This window comes from Pseudorca crassidens, chromosome 12 (assembly GCF_039906515.1).
Source record: "Pseudorca crassidens isolate mPseCra1 chromosome 12, mPseCra1.hap1, whole genome shotgun sequence".
Classification (NCBI taxonomy): domain Eukaryota; kingdom Metazoa; phylum Chordata; class Mammalia; order Artiodactyla; family Delphinidae; genus Pseudorca; species Pseudorca crassidens.
In genome coordinates this window covers 88,921,048-88,942,936 of record NC_090307.1, presented here as the reverse complement: position 1 = coordinate 88,942,936, position 21,889 = coordinate 88,921,048, and the positions used below count along the sequence as shown (strand labels likewise).

Below are 21,889 nucleotides of genomic sequence, written 5' to 3'. Positions count from 1 at the left end.
GAGATGCCAACCTGTTCTCTACCTTCTCAACGGTGATACCTGGTCTCTGGCCAAGAGCCTCCCACAGGGGCCAGAACTGGTCAGAATTTACAACAACAGTCAACAGTTAGCAAGAGCTTATACCCAGGTAACAACCAGTCATGTTTCAGAATCCAGGATTTGGGGTTTTTAATAAAATGGTCTCCGTGCCCTTTTAGTAACATACGCCCTCCAGGGGTCTAACGCAGCGCCCCATAAACAACACACCGGAACTTCCAAATCAAACTTAAGAACCATCCCACCAAGCAGGCTAAACAAAGCCACGAATAACTTCACATCAGCTCAGATATGAGTTTGCTGCCAACTGAGTTTTGGCACCCAACTTACTAAAAATAAAACTGTTTTTCAAGTGCTTTTTGGATTTTGGAATTGCAGAAAAGGGACGAGGACTCTGTGCTATCACTATGACTCTTTTCACAGAGACAGAAACAGGGGCACAGAGAGGTCCAGGAACCCGCCCGAGGTAGCACAGCAGTAAGTGGCAGAAATGGGAATTAAACTCAGACAGTGCAGCCCCAGAGTCGAGGTCCTTTTCCACCAGGCCTGGCTGCTTCACGGGAGGATGGAGCAAACCTACAAAGCTACCGCACAGATCCATGAGATTTGGGAACTACTGATTAAACTAAAAGCAAGGATAGTGAATATTCTCTGTGTCTCCCACTCTCTTGCTTCCCAGATTCCGACCAGAGCGTCATTTCAATACACGAGCCGGCAGAAAATTGCTCACGCCCCCTTGGCTGGTTCGGAGGCAGGGAAGAGGAGAATGTCAGGAAGGAAAGGGAAGAAAGTGAGGAAAGGCTTGGAAGAGAAGAGGTGGCTCTGGTGGGCACGCTGCCAGCGGCAGAAAGTCAGAGGGAAAGAGCAAAACCCAGAAGAAATGTGCAAGGAAATCTGCAATTAAGTCATCCTGGTCGTACTCGGGGGAGATGGCATGAGCACGACACCAGCCGGCAGTGCCACCCAAGGAAGGCTGACGTCAGCGAGGCTGTGGAAAGAACCATCCGGGGAGGGAGTCCGGGCAGAGTTCAGAGGCCGAGGCTGTCCTCTGCTACTTTGCAAAGAAAACAGGAAGAGAAAGCAGTTCAACGACACCTGGGTGGCACGCGGTGTAGATTCACATCAAACTAAAATAACCAAAGGTGTTTGGTTACCACCCAAGAAAGATTATCCCTTTAACGCCCTGGGGTAAGTACCTCTCCTGATAGTTGCGGGGCACCCATTTGTGCCAGGACCACCATGAGGGGCCACGTGAGTAAGCCAGCATGACCACCAACGTGGGGGGCATTCATTCATTCGGGTGGGGAGGTCATGTATGATAAAAGCAAGGGCGCGCGTGTGAACCGTGCAGAGGGTTACGAAGGAACAGCACAGGGCGGGGGGTGGGGGGGGGATGGAGAAGATGGGGGAGGGTGACCGGGAAAGCCTCTCAAGAAAGAGACAGTGAAGCCGAGGGGGAAGGATGCTCCCGGTGGCCCGGCTGCGGGAAGAACCAGGGGTGGGCAGGGAGCAGAGGAAGAGAGGCGTGAAGCCCCGGAAGCCGAGTCGGGAGGTGTCTTTTCTCTGCGGCCACAGGAAGTCACAGAGGGGTTTTGCAGCGGGGATGGATGGGACGGCATCTGCATTTTATAAAGGTCCCTTTGGCTGCTAGGAGGAGAGTGCGTGGGATGGAGCGGAGGAAGCTATTCTAAACGTCCAGACAAGACCCAGTAGTGCCTTGGAATGGGGGGAGGGTGTAAGGGTCTGGATACAGCAGTATTCTGGGGACAGAGCCCCTGAGAGGCGGGGACAGATGGAAGCAGCATGTAGATACAGAGCCCAGGATAGTGGTGCGGGGCTGCTCGTGTGCGCACCCGCCGCACTGGTCGGGAGGCCGCGGGGAGGGGGCCTGAGCTGGCTGCCGGGGTCCCGCGCCTTCTCCTACAGCATCACCCTGGCAGCTGCAGCCCCCGAGGATCCTGCACAGGCCACTCACCTGAATTCTGCCAGTGCCAAGAAGTCACCGTCATCTCCTTACTCTGAATTTCAGGATCAGCTGCAAATGCGCCTACAGGGCTGATTCCTGGAGCGGGCTGGGCACCGCATTTGCTGTACCGACATCTTGTCACCAGGCCCCCCGGAAGAGGGACAAACTCACAGGGTGATGGGCAGGGCCCCGGCCGGCAGCGCTGGGGCCGAGGGTCCCTTTGGTGTGGTCAGGCTGGGTCAGGCAGGCCGCTCGCCTGATCGCAAGCCCCCAAACTACAATTAGATGGTTTTCTAAATATCAAATTCTATTTCGTGCCGCATAGATTGCAAAACACAGTTATTCCTCTTGAAGCATGTTGAAGGGGGTATTTTTTACACGTGAACATGTTTTGCATCATGGCGATTATGGATGGTCAGAGCCTTGAAACTGAATATATTTAATAAAGTAGCTAAAAATTCTCACTTTCAAAAAAAAAAGCAAAGCCCCCAACCCACAAGGTGCTTGTTCACACACAGAGCGGGTGTGCACAGCCGGCGGGTCTGAGAGTCGCACACGTAGCCTGTGAGACACGGGCGGCCAGCAGAGGTCAGGCCAGAAGGTCAGTTCCGAGATGCAGCTCCTGCCCTGTAAAGGCGGGTGGCGAGTCCACAAGCAGAGGAAAACGGGCCTCCCGTCCTCCTATGTTAAGAGCATGTCAGACTTTGCCTGCCGGCCGGGAGTGCAAAAGCCTGCACCAGAGCCGGGAAGGGCCCTGCGCTCCATCCCTCATTGGCCCCCGGCCTGGCCTGGCCTTTCCTGAGCGGCGAGCCTCACCTGGCGGCTCCACCCTCGTCCTTCTCACCTGGCCAAGCCCGACCCTGTGCGGCACTGCTCAGCGCTGTGCCCACCCGAGGCGTCCCTCTGCCCCCACCACCTCCAGCCCTCTGGGTCATTCTGACCCCAGGGACCAGCCACAGGCAGAGAAGCGAAGCAGGACTGGGCCTTACAAAGAGGTCCGTTCTCCCCAAGAAGTCGGACAAAATGGTGAGCAGAATCCTTTTAGAGGACGGTCCCATGGAAGAGTGTCCCCTCTCTGCCCAGGCAACAGAGGAGGGGAGGGAGGGAGAAAGAGAGAGATGGTGAGGGAGACAGAGACAGAGACAGAGGGAGAGACACAGACACCGAGAGAGACACAGATAGAGGACGAGAGAAAGAAATAGAGGGAAAGACAGAAACAAACGGAGATAAAGAAAGAAGGAAAGATGGAGATGGGAGAAAGAGACACAGAGAGGAGGAGAGACAGGCACAGAAAACTGGGCGAGAGCCAGAGACACAGGCAGAGCCAGAGACAGAGAAAGAAGGAGAGAGAGGTGCAAAGACAGAGAGAGGGAGAGTCAGAGAGTGAGAGACAGAGACAAAGGTAGAGACAGAGACATACAGAGACAGAGGGAAAAACAGAGACAGAGAAAGAAGGAAAGACAGAGACAGAGGGAGAGACAGCCACACAAGGAATCGTGCAAACGCTCTCGGGGTGGCCGAGCGCCCGTCAGGCTGAGACCCCGAGTCCCAGCCCTGTCAGCTCCCGCTGAGCTTCGAAGGGAAACGCCTCGCCCTCTCTGGGATCATCACGGCAACACCTGTGTGGGGTTCCCGCGAGGATTAGTAAGAGAGACGGGCAAGGTCCCTATAGTGGTGCCCGGCACACAGAGGAGGCCTGGCTGGGACCACCTGCCCCATCGCTCCCTCTCCGGGGAGCAGTGCCGCCCAGCACCCACTCTGAGCTCTGGAAATGTGGCCAGTGTGCCCGGGAACTGCATTTTAAATTATTCACTTGAATGGACTTAAACTGAAATTTTGACACTGGTGCTTGATGCAGGTATTACGAAGCTTTACAAGTACACTTGCAACAGCCTGGACATGTGAATCTACTTTTCCAGCTGCAAATGGTACGGAGTCTCAATGCAGACCAAGTGTTTCGGTACAAATTTAATCTCCAGGCTGAGATGAGCTGGCGGGTAAAATACACGCAGGATTTCAGAGCCTCGAAAAAAAAAAAGAATGTAAAGATCTCATTAAAAATTGTTTAGATTGCACTGAAACCAACGGCCAGTTCTATGGGCAGGTGGGATGGGGAAAACGTTGTTTATATCGATTACATGTTGAGATGATGCAAGTTTGGATAGATGAAGCTAAATAAAATATATTATTGACAGGAATTTCATCTGTTTCTTTTTATTTTCTTTCAACGTGGCTATTAGAAAACTGTGCCTCCCCTACGTGGCTGGACGCACCCTTGATCCCTAACAAATACCAGCTATGCATCTGATCCCAGCTCTTCAAGCAGACGCTCCTTACCTAGGTCATTTGGTTCAGGTTCATGGCCGTCATCCCAGCATAATTATCAATAACACCCCTGTCACTCTCAAAGGTACCTGGTTTTTCACAATGAACAATATGGTCACCCTGTGGACAAATCCATGAAAAAAAAATGTTGGACTGACTCCCATTTTAGTTCACGTAGCGTTTGCCCAGAGTTTCCTTTGGGCTTAAATGGAAAGCCAACAAGCACTGGTCCAGCCTGCATCTGTGCTGTTACACTTCAGAGGAACTGGCTGGGGGCTTACACATCACAGTTGTGTTTCACATCCAAGAACTCTAAATGTTTGGTTAAAAAGTTAAAAATTGTTTTAAGTACAAAATAAAAAGAAGAAAGAGAGAAATGATATTTTGCATGACGCTGGCCAGATTTCACGAGGAGAACGTCTCGCTGTACTGAGCTTGATTCCACTGCTTAAACCTAAGGGCTCAGCAGACCGTACGGCTGCCAAGTGGCAGCAAACAGCTTCACCCAGCGGCGCACCGTGAACGTGATTAACTCTGCGTCCACGCAGCTTTCCTCGGAGCCCAAGGACGGCACTCCGCCCCACGTGCTTTCTGCTACTCCCCGAAGACGGGCATCATTATCTGCATCTTACGGATCAAGGAACGAGCACAGGAAGAAGAAACGTGTCCAGGATCACTCGGATTTCGAGGGGGAAAACTCGAGACCCAAGCACAGCTCTGCCCAAACAAAAGTTTGGAGGCTGATGTGTCTCCAACACGCCTTGCTTCTTCCAAACGTTAAACTGTTCATGGACCATCAAAAGTCAAAGATTTACAATGAAACAGTCTTAATAAAAGTGTAGATCCATGCCGATGGCAAAGAACAGACGCCGGCACGTAACACACATGCGCTAAATGTTAGCTGTCATCATCATCATTATTCCGAAAGTTATGACTTTTTTTATAGTTGCCTAAAAAACAAACAGAACCTCCCAGCGAAATTAGTTTGGGCCACACTTCAAAAGTCTGTCCTTGAGAGAGGAAATGGATTCACGGTTTCTATTAAATGTCAAATGGATTTTAATTTCGAAGCTATAAAATGTAGCCATAAAATAGCTCAGCTCTTTTCTTCTTAAAAAGAAAAAGAACGGGACTGTCGCAGTAACCAAAAAAAAAAAAAAAAAAAAAAAAATCAATGTTTAGTAGGTTTGGAAAGCTTCACTTAAATTAAGGTTTTCCGGGGCTGAGGTGTATAAAAATAGAGATTATTTTGTTCCTACCACAGATGAATACTTTTAATCATCGTTTTGTTGAAAATCCAAAGTATGATTTTTCTGCATTCGATGTGTCTGTCTGCCTGTCTGTCTGTATCTATGTATCTATCTGTCTATGCATCTATCTACATTAACTTTATGAGGCTGACACCCTGGCATAGAAGTCCCTTCTCAAGAAGTGAAATGGAGCTTTGAATACGTATTTGAATGCACGCTTGGAATAAACCTTGCAAACGCTGGCAACAAACCAGTGGCTGCTTCCGTCTGCGCCCCTGAGCTAGATGACAGCAACCACGGCCACTGACTTACAGAAAATGCTCCCACTCCGTGCTAGGTCGAGTCTGCTCGTGACTATAAAACAAAGTCACGTGTGACATCCGCGTCGAGCAAGCTTTTCCAAACGTGTTAAGAAAACGCAGCCTCCCCCCAGATGCTACCCCTAGAGCGTTCTGTTCTTTTGTAACGTCCTTTGTAAAAGTAACATTAAGGCGCTGGGAACAAAATAAGCCCACGCCTTAACTGTGTGAGTGCTGCGGAACTGCGTCTGGTAACTCACGGGAAGCCGGTAACGCAGAAATAACTTGGACGTGTCAGAGATAGGACAGTTATCTGCAAATAGTGAAAGGAATGCCTTACAAGGAATGTGAAATGAAGTCAGGATAGCCAGACTGCTCTCGTTCTAGCGCTGGACCTGATACAGCCATTTATAAGTGATGGCTGTTCAGACACTCACTGATAAAATTATCGTGCTCTGAAATTGAGCTGTAAAATAAATAGACATTGGGTTTGGGGAGATGAAAATAAAATCTCTTTGCCCACAGGGAGACAATACTCTGTGACCTCCAGCTTGGCTGGCGTGGACGTTGGGAGATGCAGAATGTGGTAAAAAGCCATATGCCTTTGTCTGGAGGATCGGCAAGGAGCCGCTGCACACTCTTCATGTGCGGGTATTGTTTTAGCTTTTAGGGGTCGCTATTCAAAGGAAAGGCATTCATGTTAGATGTGCCTTTTGTTAGATAATCACTGATAAGCCCCGGGCCTGCCCTTTGCTCTTTCAGTTGTTTCCCAGGTGAGCGGCTGCATCCACACAGCACCTGGTGATGCCCGACTCCCTGCAATCCCGCCCCTCCCCGAGGGAAGCTGGCTTCCATCTTGTTCGCGTGCCTGTGATAAGAAGGCAGTGAAACTAGGTGACGCATAATTATACTACGGGGAAGGGGAAGCGATGTGGGATTAAGTATCTGCGGTAGGAAAGCTGAAAAACGGCATTTTCAAATATTGGAGTTGACCCGAGCTTTTAAGTATAAACCCCTTTATTTCTGTTATATAACATGTGCCTTCATGAAGATGATAAGAGCCTAATTTCCAAATCTAAAGACTTGAAGAGCAAAGGATGGGCCTCAGATTCTTTTTTTGCTGCCACCGAACACGAGCCGTAGGCAGCAGCGATGGGCTCTCCTTTTGGTGATAACGGGGACCCAGAGCCCTGACCGTGTGCCGTGACCACCGCTCAGCCCTGTATATCAACCCCTTCAGCCCACATCACACCTCTAAGAGCAAGAGTTATAATTAGCTCTTGTAATCGTACGGAGGCCAAGACAGAGCTTGGAGACTCAGGCTACACGCCCTGCACAGGGTCCCAAGGGCTTCAAGTGTAGGCACATCCTTGGACCCTCAGACTTTGTGACCGGGACCCCTTCACACATGTCCTGGGAGGTCCTGGCACACAGGTGTGCCCCAGATGACACTGGCTCCACCAGCTGTGCCCACTATCAGCTGCATTCACCTTTATTTTAATTTCAGATACACACATGTATAAACACAACTACGCTGCCTCTTCCGTACACTGCTTTGAAGGACTGCAAGGGATCAGATATATGGCAGTCTTCTGAACACCAGGAGATGTCCTGGAAGTGTAGGATGGTTATCTGAAGAGTGCCTGCTTCAGAAACCAGAAGTCTGTTTGGCAGTTTGGGGTTAGCACATGCGAACTATTGGGTTGGCCAAAAAGTAACATCTTACAGAAAAACCTGAACGAACTTTTTGGCCAACCCAATACTATCTGTAGGACGGACAAACAAACAAGTTCTACTGTAGCGCACAGGGAACTGCATTCAGTATCCTGTGATAAACCATCATGGAGAATATGAAAAAATACGTACATAGTGTATAACTGTCACTGTGCTGTGTAGCAGAAATTAACACAGTACTGTAAATTTACTATACTTCAATAAAATTAAAAAAAAAAAGAAACCAGAAACCCAAGCATATAAGGGGGAAGGGACTGGCTCAAGGTCACAATGATCATCACCAGAGGCCTCAGAAATAGAACTCAAGTCTCGACTTTCTTGAAAGTCCCTAGGTGTCTTTTAGTGACACGTGCAGGCAGCTGCCCACATGACAATGGTGACACAGTGCTGCACACTCTCTCCTACTGATTATAAAGGGAACACCAAGAGCTAATCACAAAGACGCAAATCACAGAATCTTGATCACCGCACAGAGACGAAAGCTACTCAGACCAGGTGAACATGGGGAAATTACTCTCCTTTACCTGAGGGTCAGAAAACAGCAATCCTGTAACTTCGTGCTTCACCACTGCCGCGTTCCCAGGGATGTTCCTTGCCAACACAGGGACTTCCAAATCCATTGCCTACGAGGACGAAAAGAACAAAGGAGAGGTGGGCGATCCCTGTAAGAGCTTCTGTGGCCAGATGAGCCACTCTGTGGGAGAATAACTTCTTAGCTTAACTGGACCCCTTGCACCGCACAAAAAGTACCCCAAAAGCTTGCCGGAAATGATTTCCCAGTCCAAACCCCAGACTTTCCAACTACATACTGAATCTTAATGACTGACTGGATTTGCGAGTCTTGGGAAACTACATGCCGTAATGGTCTGTCTGACGTCGTTACTGCGATGTCACCAAGAAACCCTCTCTCTCCAAATGTTCAGTCGACACTTCTTCGGCGGCAGCGTGGAGTATGCATTTTTAACTACCGTCGTTACTTTCCCCGATGAGTAATTTTCTCCCAGCGCCAGCCATACACATGCCACCAGGACTGCACACGTCCCTTTGGCATGTGCACAGCAGTGAGGAGAAGCACCATTTATCATTCCGGTTATCCACTAAGCAGCCTTTCCAGTCCCAAAGGGCTGGGATCAGCCAGGCCGGGGCACCCCAGAGTCGGCATTACCTGGCATCGAGGCCTCAGAAAGATGCCCAGAAGCGTGGCGTGCAGTGTTGGCCTCCCTGCCCGGCAGGGGGGCATCTAGAAACATACAGGATTAGGCCAGCCCTTCCCAGCTCCATTTCAGATCCCTGCGTGGACTCTCCCACGGTGACTTTCACAGGGGCCAGCCCAGCTTTCATGTGACAGGTGCCTTTCAGCAGGGGAGAGGGACATCCCTTCACACCTTGGTGTCCAGAGGCAGCCCTGAGGGGATGCTATCAGCAAACCAATATTCCGGCTCTTACTATACACAAGGATGTTTTAGGCACTCCAGTTCGGCAGGCGGTGTCTCACTTCACGTAATAAACAATTTGGTCACGAAGGGGTGACATTCGGTTTTCAGGAAGGTAAAGTCCCCCAATCTCAGCCGCTTAGTATATTACCATGGGAAGCTCTGACACCAGGGACTTCACACGGCACAAAGGCCACCAACGCCCAAGTGCCCGGAGCCATGTGTGACACACAGTTAAAAGCTCAACCGATGCTTGTGGATCAAAAGTTCCAGAAGCATCTGAACGTAGATTAATCATAAGTCGATGGTTCACACTAGGATCACCTTCTCTCGTCAGCAGTTTTCTTGGTGAGCTCACCTGGTTTTCTGGTTCTGTGTCGCCTGTATCTTCCCAGTACACGTTGAGTTTGAGATCCAGGCCCTGCATAAGGTTGGAGGAGAGAACAGCCCTCCTTTCTGCCCCCCTGAGACTGTGCTGTTCCCACCATCAGGGACGGCAGTGGAGCTGGCTGGCTGCTCGGACTGGAGCCCTCCTGCTTGCCCCCAGCTTCAGAGTCCCCTCCCCAGCACCGCGACAGCCTCTCATGGTGGCCTTTCACGGTCACAGAAAGTCTCCAAGTCGTGATATTCTGCTCTCATCTTGTAGGGTAAAAATCGGGACCTTCCACTGTCACTACATTCAGGAACAAAGAAACTCAGCAGCACAGGCAAACAGTCACCCCAAACGGCCACATCTCGACATTAGGGTCACAGGTGCTTTATGAACCCACCGGTTGGATCTTGCGTTCTGACATTCCGTGGGTGCAATCTGGTATTTTGGAGAAGGGCACAAGCCAGGACTTGTGAGACCTTGGTCTTGCCCTGGTGGAGGCTTTGCCCTCGACTAACATGGCAGGTCTCAAATTCATTGCTCATCAGTCATTCTGGGGAAATGGAGTCGAAGTTCGACACCCGGTACCGGACCTCTTCCTGGGCTCCAGTTTTATCATTTGGGAACGAGGGGCTGAACTTTTCAGAATAAATGAAAATTTCAGCCGTCATTCTGCACAAATACCGCTTAGGTGGTTGACGGCTTGAGCTGACATTGACTATGTAAGTTACAGGGTCATGATACAGTCAAGGTGAGACGACATGATGTCTGATGGTTCCTTTCCCTGCTCGTCACCCTGTTCAGGTCATCAGCTCATCAAACGCGCATGACCCACTGTGATTCCATTTCTAGGCATCTGTCAAGGGACTGCAGAATCTTCCATGTAGCTGAGACCTTCCAGACTGTCTCATCTCATCCCACCGATGAGGGGATGAGGGGAGGCTCACTAGAGGCTGATCACACACGTCAGGGTGCACGGCTAGCTCTGTTCTCATTGTTCCCTGTCCCAGGTGGGCCCTGGAGCATCTTCCAATCCAAATGGTACATGTATCCACTGATGTCGTTAAGCACCGGTGCATTTTAGAGACACTATGGCAGACACACAGATTGAGAGGAGATTCTATAAATACAGATATGAAGATGTAAGTGTGGATCTATAAAACTGGCCATCAGAGAATCTCAGAACCGGCCGGTCCTGAGGGAGGACAGAGTTTATATCCCTGTTTCAGCAAAAAATAAAAAAGATCCCATCGTTCCTCCTGTAGTATAGACTTACTTGTCTATCAGCCAGTGCACACCAAGCACCCAACACACAAGTAAGGCTGTGGGCCGGTAAGATCACCCATTCCTTGTCCCTCACTCAACAAATAATCATCAACCTGCAAAGGGCAAGACACAGGAGGTTTGGGCGATGAGACCAGCTGATTTAAGGCGAGTCAAAAAGGTGATACCGTATAGTAGTTTAGCTTTGCTCAATCCAATGAATATTTATTGATCATTGATTATTGGCGGAGGGTTCAAGGTTGCAGAGGACATGCTCCTTGCCTTCAAGGAAAACTGCAGTTCAGCAGAAAGAATGAAATTCAGTCTGGAAATGTTGCCATTTGCAACGACATGGATGAACTTGGAGGGCATGATGCTAAGTGAAATAAGTCAGAAAGAGAAAGACAAATACTGCGTGATATCACTTATATGTGGAATCCCCCCCCCCAGAAAAAAAACAAACAAAGAAGAAGCAGACTCACAGATACAGAGAACAAACTAGTGGTCACCAGTGGGGAGAGGGAAGGGGGAGGGGAAAGATAGGTGTAGGGGCTTAAGAGGTACAAACTACTACATATAAAATAAATAAGCTACTAGGATATACTGTACAGCACAGGGCATATAGCCAATATTTTGTAATAACTATTAATGGAGTATAACCTTTAAAAGTTGTGAATCACTATGGTGAACATCTGAAACTTATAAGGTACATCAACTATACCTCAAAAAGAAAGAGAGGGCTTCCCTGGTGGCGCAGTGGTTGAGGGTCCGCCTGCCGATGCAGGGGACATGGGTTTGTGCCCCCGTCCAGGAAGATCCCACATGCCGCGGAGCGGCTGGGCCCGTGAGACATGGCCACTGAGCCTGCGTGTCCGGAGCCTGTGCTCCACAAAGGGAGAGGCCACAACAGTGAGAGGCCCGCGTACCGCAAAAAAAAAAAAAAAAAAGAGAGAGAAATACAATCTGAGTCTTGAAGTTGTGAGTTGGGTGGAGGAAGATGATACTTAAATGTTCTCTGAAAGCTGTATATTCAGAGAAAACCAATTTCAAAGCCCCCTCTTAAAAATAAACTGTCTTTAAGAAAGGAGACGTCTTGATAAACAGCAAGGTTTTACCGTATAGCACAGGGAACTATATTCAATATCTTGTAATAACGTATAATAGAAAAGACTCAGAAAAAAAGAATATAGATACATAGATATACATATGTATAACTGAATCACTTTGCTGTACACCTAAAACTAACAAACTATTGTAAATCAACTATACTCCAACAAAAGAAAAAAGAGAAACAAAGAAAGGCATCTTAAGAATAAGTAAGCATGTGGAAACGCTATTTTCATAGAGCCAGGACATGGCATTAAGGAATCAGATGGTCGATTCACAAGTCACTTTCTTCAGGTGCGAAGTCACCTCTTTAAAAACAAACTGTGTCTGCAAGAAGGGCAAAGTCCTGGAACACAGCAGTGCTGTGACGCTGGTCCTGACGAGAACCGGGCCTGGCAATGTCTTGGGTGAGACGGTGTTTGGAGATGGGCGAGCTCGCCCTCTGAACCCCTTCTGGTCGTGACAGTGGAGGGAAAGGGGCAGTGGAGGGGGTGGGGCTTGGAGCAGAGAGTCGCTCAAACCTGGAATCTGGGGCCCCGTTTTGGGACAAAAAAGAGGAAACATCAGGGCTGAAGGGGCACCTAACAGCCGGTCGAGTTTGCAGTCACTGAATTTCTCTTGCCCCCTGATGAGCTCTTCAACCTTCCAGTAGGTAGGTGGAAGCTTCCTATTTGACCTTTTTAAAAAGCTCTGTCACTGGTGCACCGTCTTCAGCGGGGCTAACAGAGGTTTCCAGAGACACGGCCCCCAGTCTACAAGGAGAAGAGCCTTTGGAAGCACGGCCGCCAGGGCTCCGCGTCAGCACAGCCAACAGAGCTTTTGCAGGGCACCGTCACGCATACCGATGGTTTTTTAAGCTTCAGAGGGAATTCTGATGCACACCCTAGGTTGAAACCTCTGGGGTCCAGATTTCCTTGCAGAGAGGTCTGCGTGCATTTCAGTGGCCTTAACTGGGCACATGTCCAGCACCGTGATCACTGCTCGTCACGTGGGGATGCGGCTGGTCTGAGTGCCCCACTGATGTGCACGCACAGTGCGTCCGGATCTGACACCATGGAGTTTAGAGCGCTTCTTGACGGGGACGCCAATGGCAGCTTGTGGACAGACCTTTGACGCAAAGACCGTCTTGCACGTTGAAAAATACTTTGCCTGTCTGCACTCCCTCCCCGCCAAAATAACTGCAAGTAGCAGCCTCCTAGTTGCGACAACTCCAAAAGCCCTCCCGTTTCAAAAGTGGGAAGGGCACAGCTCTGCCCCACACACTTTTGAAATTAGCCAAGGTCAAATGACACAGGGTCACAGTTATCCTTGAAAAGCCCTGAAATGAATCTTTCATCACTAGGTCCTGGGCCTGGAAGCTAAGAGCCCAAGAATTACCTTTTTACTGCTCTTTGCTTTAGAAGATGCCTTCCTCTCCTCTGGGCAGTGAAAACTTTGACCTGGAGGGTGTGTGTGTGTGTGTGTGTGTGTGTGTGTGTGTGTGCTCCAGGGCAGGGAGGAGAGCCCAGTGAGGAAGTGTGGGATAAGCAAATAACTTTCTGGGACTTCCCCGGTGGTCCAGTGGTCAGGACTCCGCGCTTCCACTGCAGGGGGCCCAGGTTCGATCCCTGGTCGGGGAACTAAGATTCCGCATGCCACATGGCCAAAACAAAACAAAAATTAATAATAATAATAATTTTTTGTATTCTTCTAATTCTGCGTAGAGTTCAACTCCATCATAAGCCCAAACTTGAAACCACAGATTCGTTGCAGGGATGTCCACTCTACCGCCCGGGCATCCAGCTAATGCTTGATTTTTGGAGTTTATCAGCAAGAGAAAAGAAGTGTGTCATAGCAAATGGATTTTTACATGCTTTCATGACAAAACAAAGCTACTTCTGAAAGGTCAAAGGATCCCTTCCTTCAAAAGTGATATGCACTTATTCTGTGATTAACCACTTTGGTTCTTTGAATTGATTCTAATGAAATCCACCCTCCACAGGACTCCTCTAAAATCAGTTTCATTCAAAACCCTCAGCCCAAAGGTTATTTTGGAATGTTCAAAAGGAGCACAGTGTCCACATCCGAAGGCAGACAGAATTGCTAACAGCTGCCTTTCCTTTGAAGTAAATGAAATTCGACAGCCATTCATCTGCAGTGAACTGCTGTGTGCGCTGCTTATAAAATCATCCCCGAACTCCACTTTACCTTTTCTTAAGAAGTTGGGGGAGGAAAAAAATGTGTGTTTACATACAAAGGAGCGATCCTGCGATGGCTTGAGGACGTGGTACTGTAAGAACAGACACTTTTAAAGCTAACAGGGAGAGCACAATGTATCGCTCCAGTGGCTCTAGCCCAAAGCTGATTCTAAACCACAACGGAGATTAATGCTGATCATTAGGCTTAGACTGAGGTACTCAAACACCTGGCTGAAGACGAACATGTTACCAATCCAAGCTCTGTGCTTTGAAAGCTTCTCAACACGGGAATTACAGGCGTCAGTATGTATCACCCCCGCCCACAGTATTTTGTTTTTGGTTTTCTTTGTTTGCTTTTTTAAATGATGCCACATTCACAGAAAATATTAGGCATGGACATCATTTCTTAAGTTTAGGGAGCATGATTTGTTTTCCTGCTTTAATTATTTACCAGGGTCTCTGAAACACTGAAATTCACCAAGTGTAACTTTGGCTGGTAAATTCAACTAGCATCCAAAGGAATAAATGGACGTTACAAACACTTAGGATAAAATAATAGCATCGCCCTAAGTAGACCCTGAAGTAAGAAACGAGCACCGTGAGAAAGGGGATGTGAAACGCGATTTAAAGACCTGCAGGGCCAATCATCAAACGTTTCTGTTTCTACAGCAAGTTTCATCACACGCTAACCACGAGGACTTAACAAGGCATCTATTGTGTGAGAACTAAAGGAGACTCCATGCGAGGGATGGCTTGCGATTTAATGATATGAAGAGAATCCAGCACTGAATGCTGGTTATGACGGGAGGGACGGAGTCTCCTCTTTGCCAAGATCCCTCTTGAAAAGGAACCCGGTGTGCTGTGAACCGACAGCAAAATAAGGGAAAGGAAAATCCTTTTGCATTAGCGGCACGCTGGGGATTACTCAGGTCATCAGCATGAAGCAGTTTAAGAGATCCTGGTAATACACCCCATCAGGTAAAACGCTCAGTGAGGAGAAGAGATTGCAAAGGGCTGTGAGGTTGGATTAAGTCCCTCTAACCCAGGAGCTGATACACTCAATCCAGAGGCTGCCAGGATCAAGTGCAGGGGCCTTTTATCTCAGCCTCTCCCTGCAAAACACAGATAACTCCAGCAACAGACTGCGCGGTTGTGCTGGGCTGTGCACGCTTAGCCCAAGTAGTGTAAGAGATTTTCAGAGCTGAACACCAGACAGAGAGATGAGCTCCACACTCACCCCCACCGCCTTGTGCATCTGCAACTACTCTCCTCCGTGTACGAAGCCCCACCCCCTGCCATGTGCACAAGCCCAACCCTTTCTTTCTTTTGTTCTTTGGCTGCGCCAGTGCCTGGGGGATCTTTGTTCCCCAACCAGGGATCGAACTCGTGCCCCCTGCAGGGAAGTGCAGAGTCTTAACCACCGGACTGCCAGGGAAATCCAAGCCCAACCCTTTCTTATCCCCTAAATTCTGGGATCATAGGACACACTGAAAAGAGGGAGGAGACATCAAGACAAAAGGAGGCTCCCTACAAAACACACCTTCACCCCACATCCTGTCCCGACCCTTCAGAGCCTCAGCCGCCTTCCCGTGGAAGCTAAGTGGCGAGTCAGAGAGGCGACACTATCCTAGTTTTATTTCATTTTGTAGCTGGCAAGGAAAAATGGCACGGAGAAAGAAAACAGTATTCCTAAGCCCCAGGCAGAGCTTAAACACTACTTCAGGACTCCCGAGGAAATGCCGTTGCACCTTGTTAGCCTTGAGAAGCGCACAATTTTATTGACAAAGGCGTCACCTCCATAACTGAGAAAAGGGGTGATGGACAATTTTATATTTCCACTTTCAGTACCCGTTAGATCATTACCTCCAGGATTGCGGCTGACATGCCTTCAGAGACAGAGCTGTTCACCACCGCGAAGCAATTCTTCACGACCGCGTGGAGGTCCTCCCGAGCCATCTCCCCGATCAATCGTACCCCAGGGGTCCTGGAACAACACGGGGCAGAGAGAGGGCTTACGGCTGGGAATCTCACGGGGAGGGGCTGGGAGAAGGGGAGACGACGATTTTGGAGAAATACCCTAGATCCACAGGGAAGCATTACTGCTAAAGGATTCCATACAGAAAACCATATTCTACACCCATCCCTGATAAGAGAGGGAGGAAGCCTGTTAACACACCCGCCGTCATTCTGAAGCCCTCTGACCAAGGGGACACGTGCTTCTCAGATACTGGACGTCAGAGATACAGCTCTTGCCATTTTTCTCTGGATGATTTAGAAAACAAACCTTTCCTAATAATGCAACCTTTCTTCAAATTCTTTTTTAAAGATACACAGAAAGAGAATCATAAACAGAGAGAAATAGTAAAATAGAGAAACTCAACCAATACCCAGGTTCCCAGCACTTTGTCACATAGGTTTTGTCTTGTTTTTCTTTTTTTTTTCACCCCCAAATATGGATATTCTTCTCCATCCCCTGCCCCTCTCCACCTGTCTCAGGATTTTGAGGTTATCCTTTCACACAATTGGTTGTACTTTCACATACATGCATTCTGTATCTATGAGCAACGTAAAGACAGCTGAGTGCATATGGGGATGAAATCCGTTTCCCAGTCCCCTGGGGTGATGGTGTGGCCAGTGAGAGGAGCTGGAATCCTGGGGGTGTGAGGACATTCACATAAAAAGGGGCTGACCCGAACGCGAGGTAACCCTTCTGGCTCTTGCCCTTCCCCATCTCCCCACTTAAAATTCGGAATGTGATGCGTGAGTTCTACAGCCACTGTCACCTTAGGGATGGAAGCCACAGGTAGGGACCGCAGGACAGCAAGACAGGAGCTGAAGTCTTACTCGGTCCTGGACCAACGACCTCAGATTTTTCTTATGTGAGCAGTTAAGCGCCAGGGTGTGTAAGCCAGTGTTATCGGGTCACTGGCAGACAAACGCAATTGATAACAAAGACTCTGACAAACTGCCCTTTAAAGGGGTGGCAGCAACTTTCACCGTCACCAGCAGATGTTTTAAGTCTTTTCAGTTCTGGCCAATGTGATCAGTGACAACTGTAACCTCAAAGTGGGTTTCCTGGGAATTTCCTGACCTAGTGAGGCTGCACGTCTTCACACGTGTGTCCATGCTGCCGCCCCTTAGGGAACTGCTGATGCTTCCAGGATATCAGCTTCCTGGCTTGTAAATGGGGAGAATCATAGCGCCTAGGATGGCACAGGATCACCCTAGTCGCACAGGCGATTAAAGGAGGAATTATTAGTAAACTGCTGGGAACAGCGCCTGGGACACGGTGAGTGCCTGGGAACTGGGATCATATATCGGTCGCTAGGTTTCCTCTCCTGCAAAACACCTACACTTACCTCTTTACTTTGGCTTTTACTTCCCTTGTGAACACTGGATCAACCTGAAAAGAGACAAAGATGGATTTTAGGAAAAGCCGGAAGTGAATCTAAGTCTCAAGAGAATTGCAGATTACGGCAAGAGAGCCAAACCTAACAATTCAGAAAGGGACAAAACAAATCAAATAGGAAATAATATCCCCGAGTCCAGCTACTACAAAGCAATAAAGGAAAGAGAAGGACTTGAGAGAAAGTTTAAAGAAATATACATGTAGAGTCGTCCCACAGGGGGTTGGTGCCAGGACCCCTTCAGATACCGAAATCCATAGATACTCAAGTCCCTTATATAAGATGGTGCAGTGCTTGCATATAACCTACGCACATCCTCCTGCATACTTTAAATCCCTCTAGATTACTTACAACACCAATATAATATAAATGCAATGGAATAGTTGCCAATGCACAGCAAATTCAAGGTTTGCTTTTTGGAACTTTCTGGAATTTTTTTCTGAATATTTTCCATCCATGGTTGGTTGAATCCGCAAATGCAGAACCCACAGATACAGGGGGCCAACTGTATTCCTGTTTCCTGTTGAGCCTGTAAGATAAGAGCCTGGTGAAGCCCCAGGTACAAAACTGCAAGTGCTGTCCACCCAACTCAAGGTCTTGAAACAGAAGTCATTTACAGTCAAGGGAAAATCGGACAACACGACACTTCACTGGAAGGATCGTCTGGTTCACTACAGTGGTGGATTTTGTCATAAAACCTTTGAGGCAGAAGGAGTTGGAACTCTTGGTACATCTAAGACAAAGGATCTGACCACATTAAAATTTTATTTTTAACAGGGAGCCTTCCCAGACACACAATTTTAAAGCCAAGGGCACATCCGTGAGCTGATACATGGGAAACAAAATGTGGTCTGTCCACACAATGAAATATTATTCAGCCACAAAAAGGAATGAAGTACTGATTTATGCTACAATGTGGATGAACCTTGAAAACATGATGCTAAGTGAAAGAAGCCAGACACAAAAGGCCATAAGTTGTGGCTCTTTTTAATGTGAAACGTCCAGAATAGACAATTCCATAGAGAAAGAAAGTAGATTAGTAGTTGCTAGGGACTGGGGGGTGGGGAGAACGGGGAATGACTGCTAATGAGTATGGGATTTTTGAGGGGGTGATGAAAATGTTCCAGAATTAGATAGGAGTGATGGTAGCAACACTTTATGACTATACTAAAAACCATTGGATTATATACTTTAAAATGGTGCATTTTATGGCATACGAATTATATTTCAAGTTTTAGAAAGCCAGGTCCAGGTCTTCCCTGGTGGCACAGTGGTTATAAGAATCCACCTGCCAATGCAGGGGACATGGGTTCGAGCCCTGGTCCAGGAAGATCCCACACGCCACGGAGCAACTAAGCCCGTGCGCCGCAGCTACTGAGCCTGCGCTCTAGAGCCCGTGAGCCACAACTACTGAAGCCCACGTGCCTAGAGCCCGTGCTCTGCAACAAGAGAAGCCACCGCAATGAGAAGCCCAAACACCGCAACGAAGAGTAGCCCCCGCTCGCCGCAACTAGAGCAAAGCTCGCGCGTAGCAACGAAGACACAACCCAGCCAAAACTAAAAAATAAATTAATTAAAAAGCCAAGTCCAACATTTTAATTAGTTACAATCTAATATGCTTGAGTCTGCATTTCACTCCTATTTCACATCTGGAGGAAATGTGTCCTTTGGGACAGGCACCGTGTTTTGTCCTATTGCATCCCTGGTGGTCAATATGTTTGTTGAATTAATGCAAAATTTAATAGTGTTTTCAAGCTGATCCGCTATACCAACATTTTTGACGCCATGTGTTTTTAATCAAATTTGTATGTAGATATCCAGAGGCCAGAAAGAGAGGCGGTACAGGCTGAGAGGGGCTCTGGAGACAGATCACCTGGGTGAAATCCCCCCCAAAGCCAGTCACTAGTCACATGGCCGTGCATACATTAATGGACGTCTCTGGGCCTTGGGTTCTTCATCTCATAAAATGAGAAACACGTTCAGCGCTTACAGCTATTTCTGAGACATAGTAACTGCTATACAAGTAGTAGAAGAAAACAGAAAAGAATAAGAATGAAATCTGCAGATTGCACCACTAATACAAAAATATGTATACACTTAATCTCAGATGTGTACTTTCCCAGTGACACTGCCACACTTCTCAGCAAGAGAAAGACACCTGGACACCTGAAGGTAATCATCGTATCCACGGAGGAGCACACCTTATTCCCCACCATCAGAAGCCAAACTATAATACTCTTTGCGCACAATGAGCTTTCTCAGGTCAATTTACTTACTGAGGTACCAGGAGGATCTTAAGGGATACTTTTCCATCTGTCACAGCGTTCCTATGAGCCTAGTTAGGATGGAGCTGCAGAATATATTTATCACATCTGGTTCATCCAACTGCAAACTCTTCAGTGAAACAATCAATAGACTGGTTTTGCCCTGCACCACCCCTCCAATGGTTTTATTAACAATGAAAACAATTTTAAAATAACTGACAAAATATTTTTAAATTTATGCATGTGTAAGACATATTTCTAAACGTGTCTTCAAAGATAGAGGCAGGGCTTCCCTAGTGGCGCAGTGGTTGAGAGTCCACCTGCCGATGCAGGGGACGCGGGTTCGTGCCCCGGTCCGGGAGGATCCCACGTGCCGCGGAGCGGCTGGGCCCGTGAGCCATGGCCGCTGAGCCTGAGCCTCCGGAGCCTGTGCTCCGCAGCGGGAGAGGCCACAACAGTGAGAGGCCCGCGTACCACACACACACAAAAAAGATAGAGGCAGATGAGGGTGTAAGCACATTTTACGAATGCAGTGTCTGCCGGCTTGTCCTGTTACTGCTAATGAGCTTAGAAGTGAAAGCAGATTCAATTTCTATTCTCATTCACGCTTCACCAGTACGTACCAGGAATTACAATCCAAGTCAGTTTAATGAATATGATATCCCTAGAGAGTTTATCATACTGAATAATTTTGTGTTTTCCAGAAACTTCATTTAAGTTCCATTTGGCAAGGAAATGCTGTGTGTGTGTGTGTAACCCCAAATCCTTCAAACTACTCATACGCCCGAGATGTAGCCCAAGGAACCAGAAATACAAAGCTCACTTCCATCCCCGAGATCATAACATCACTCTGACGGCGAACACAGCAAATCTGGATGCCTAAAGAAACGGAAATTACGCCTAGACTTTTTTTATAGCTTAATTTATTTTAATAACAAACTTGCAGGAACAGTACAGAAGACACAAACCACTAAACACAGGTATGTAAAGCAACTCAGAAAAGTGTAGTGAATGGATGGAATCTACCGGACGATTAAAATGCTGCAAAGACCATTTAGTTGCCATTAGCTGGAAATTTACTTGTTTTAAATATCAGAGGATATCGCTTTATAAGGAATCTAAAAAAATGATACAAACGAACTTATTTACAAAACAGAAATAGACTCACAGACCTAGAAAACAAAACTATGGTTACCAAAGGGGAAAGGGAGGAGGGGGGGATAAATTAGGAGTTTGGTATTAATAGATACACACGGCTATATATAAAATAGGTAAGCAAGGTCCTACTCTATAGCTATACTCAATATCTTGTATAATATATACTCTATAACTATACTCAATATCTTGTAATAATCTATAATGGAAAAGAATCTAAAAAAGAATAGAGATACATATATGTATATATGTATTTATGTATAACTGAACCACTGTGCTGTACACCTGAAACTAACACAACACTGCAAATCAACTCTATTTCAATAAATATTTTTTTAAAAAAGAAATTTACTTGCTTTAAGAAAATCCAAACGCTGGAATTATCCAGAATATTTTAACAGGTTTATTCATAATTTTTATAAAATTCAACTTCTGAGGCTTGTTTGCTGAAACATTATGACCTGAATTACTGTCTCTGCTTTTACATTAAAAATTCACATACAAAATGAAACTGGAAAAACTGCCAATCCCTGATTTCTGCCCCCTATTTTTCCACTCAGCATTCAAACACTTAGGTACCTTTTGCGTCCATCGGCGGGCAAAAAACCTAACGTTCAGAACTATCAAAGAAGAGAATTTCTTTTAAACGATGAAAGGTTTCCCATCTGAGTCATCTTAAGCATGTTCTCGGTGTAAGCAGCATGCTGGCTGGATGTCCTTTGGCCTAACTATTACACGTTGGGCATGGATCGCACACAGGCTGGGGTCTTCCAAAAAGACAACCAGACGGGCTTTGCTGGCCTCTCTCAAAGCACAGATAGCTGCACTCTGAAAGTGCAGGTCTGTTTGGAAGTTCTGAGCAATTTCTCGCACCAGACACGGGAAGGAACGCCTGCCAATCAGAAGTTCAGTGGACGTGATAACGTCTTTTTTCCGCGAGCTGCTACAGTCCTATAACGATGAGTTTCTTCACCTCTCCAGTACAGGGCGCACTCTTTTTATTTTATTTTATTGAAGCATAGTTGATTTACGATGTTGTGTTAATTTCTGCTGTATAGCAAAGTGATCCAGTTATATATATATATATATATATATATATATAT

At 47.4% G+C, this 21,889-nt stretch overlaps 1 protein-coding gene and 1 non-coding gene across 6 annotated transcripts in view; one reads left to right on the top strand and one right to left on the bottom strand.

Annotated features, from left to right (window-relative positions):
* Nucleotides 1-21,889, bottom strand: part of GLT1D1 (glycosyltransferase 1 domain containing 1) — a 152,631-nt gene that overhangs the window by 60,542 nt on the left and 70,200 nt on the right. For all 5 annotated transcript variants that reach the window (XR_010933393.1, XM_067701210.1, XM_067701211.1 and 2 more), the window contains 3 exons: nt 17,320-17,363; nt 15,824-15,944; nt 8,135-8,233 (listed from right to left, as the gene is read on the bottom strand). Coding sequence is in view for 4 of the 5 variants with exons in the window: in XM_067701210.1 (XP_067557311.1) it covers nt 8,135-8,233; nt 15,824-15,944; nt 17,320-17,363 (264 nt within the window). In the remaining variant the exon portion in view is untranslated. The remainder of the gene's footprint in view (nt 1-8,134; nt 8,234-15,823; nt 15,945-17,319; nt 17,364-21,889) is intronic.
* Nucleotides 13,330-13,402, top strand: TRNAG-UCC (transfer RNA glycine (anticodon UCC)). Its single transcript has one exon. It is a non-coding gene; the product is annotated as a tRNA-Gly (tRNA).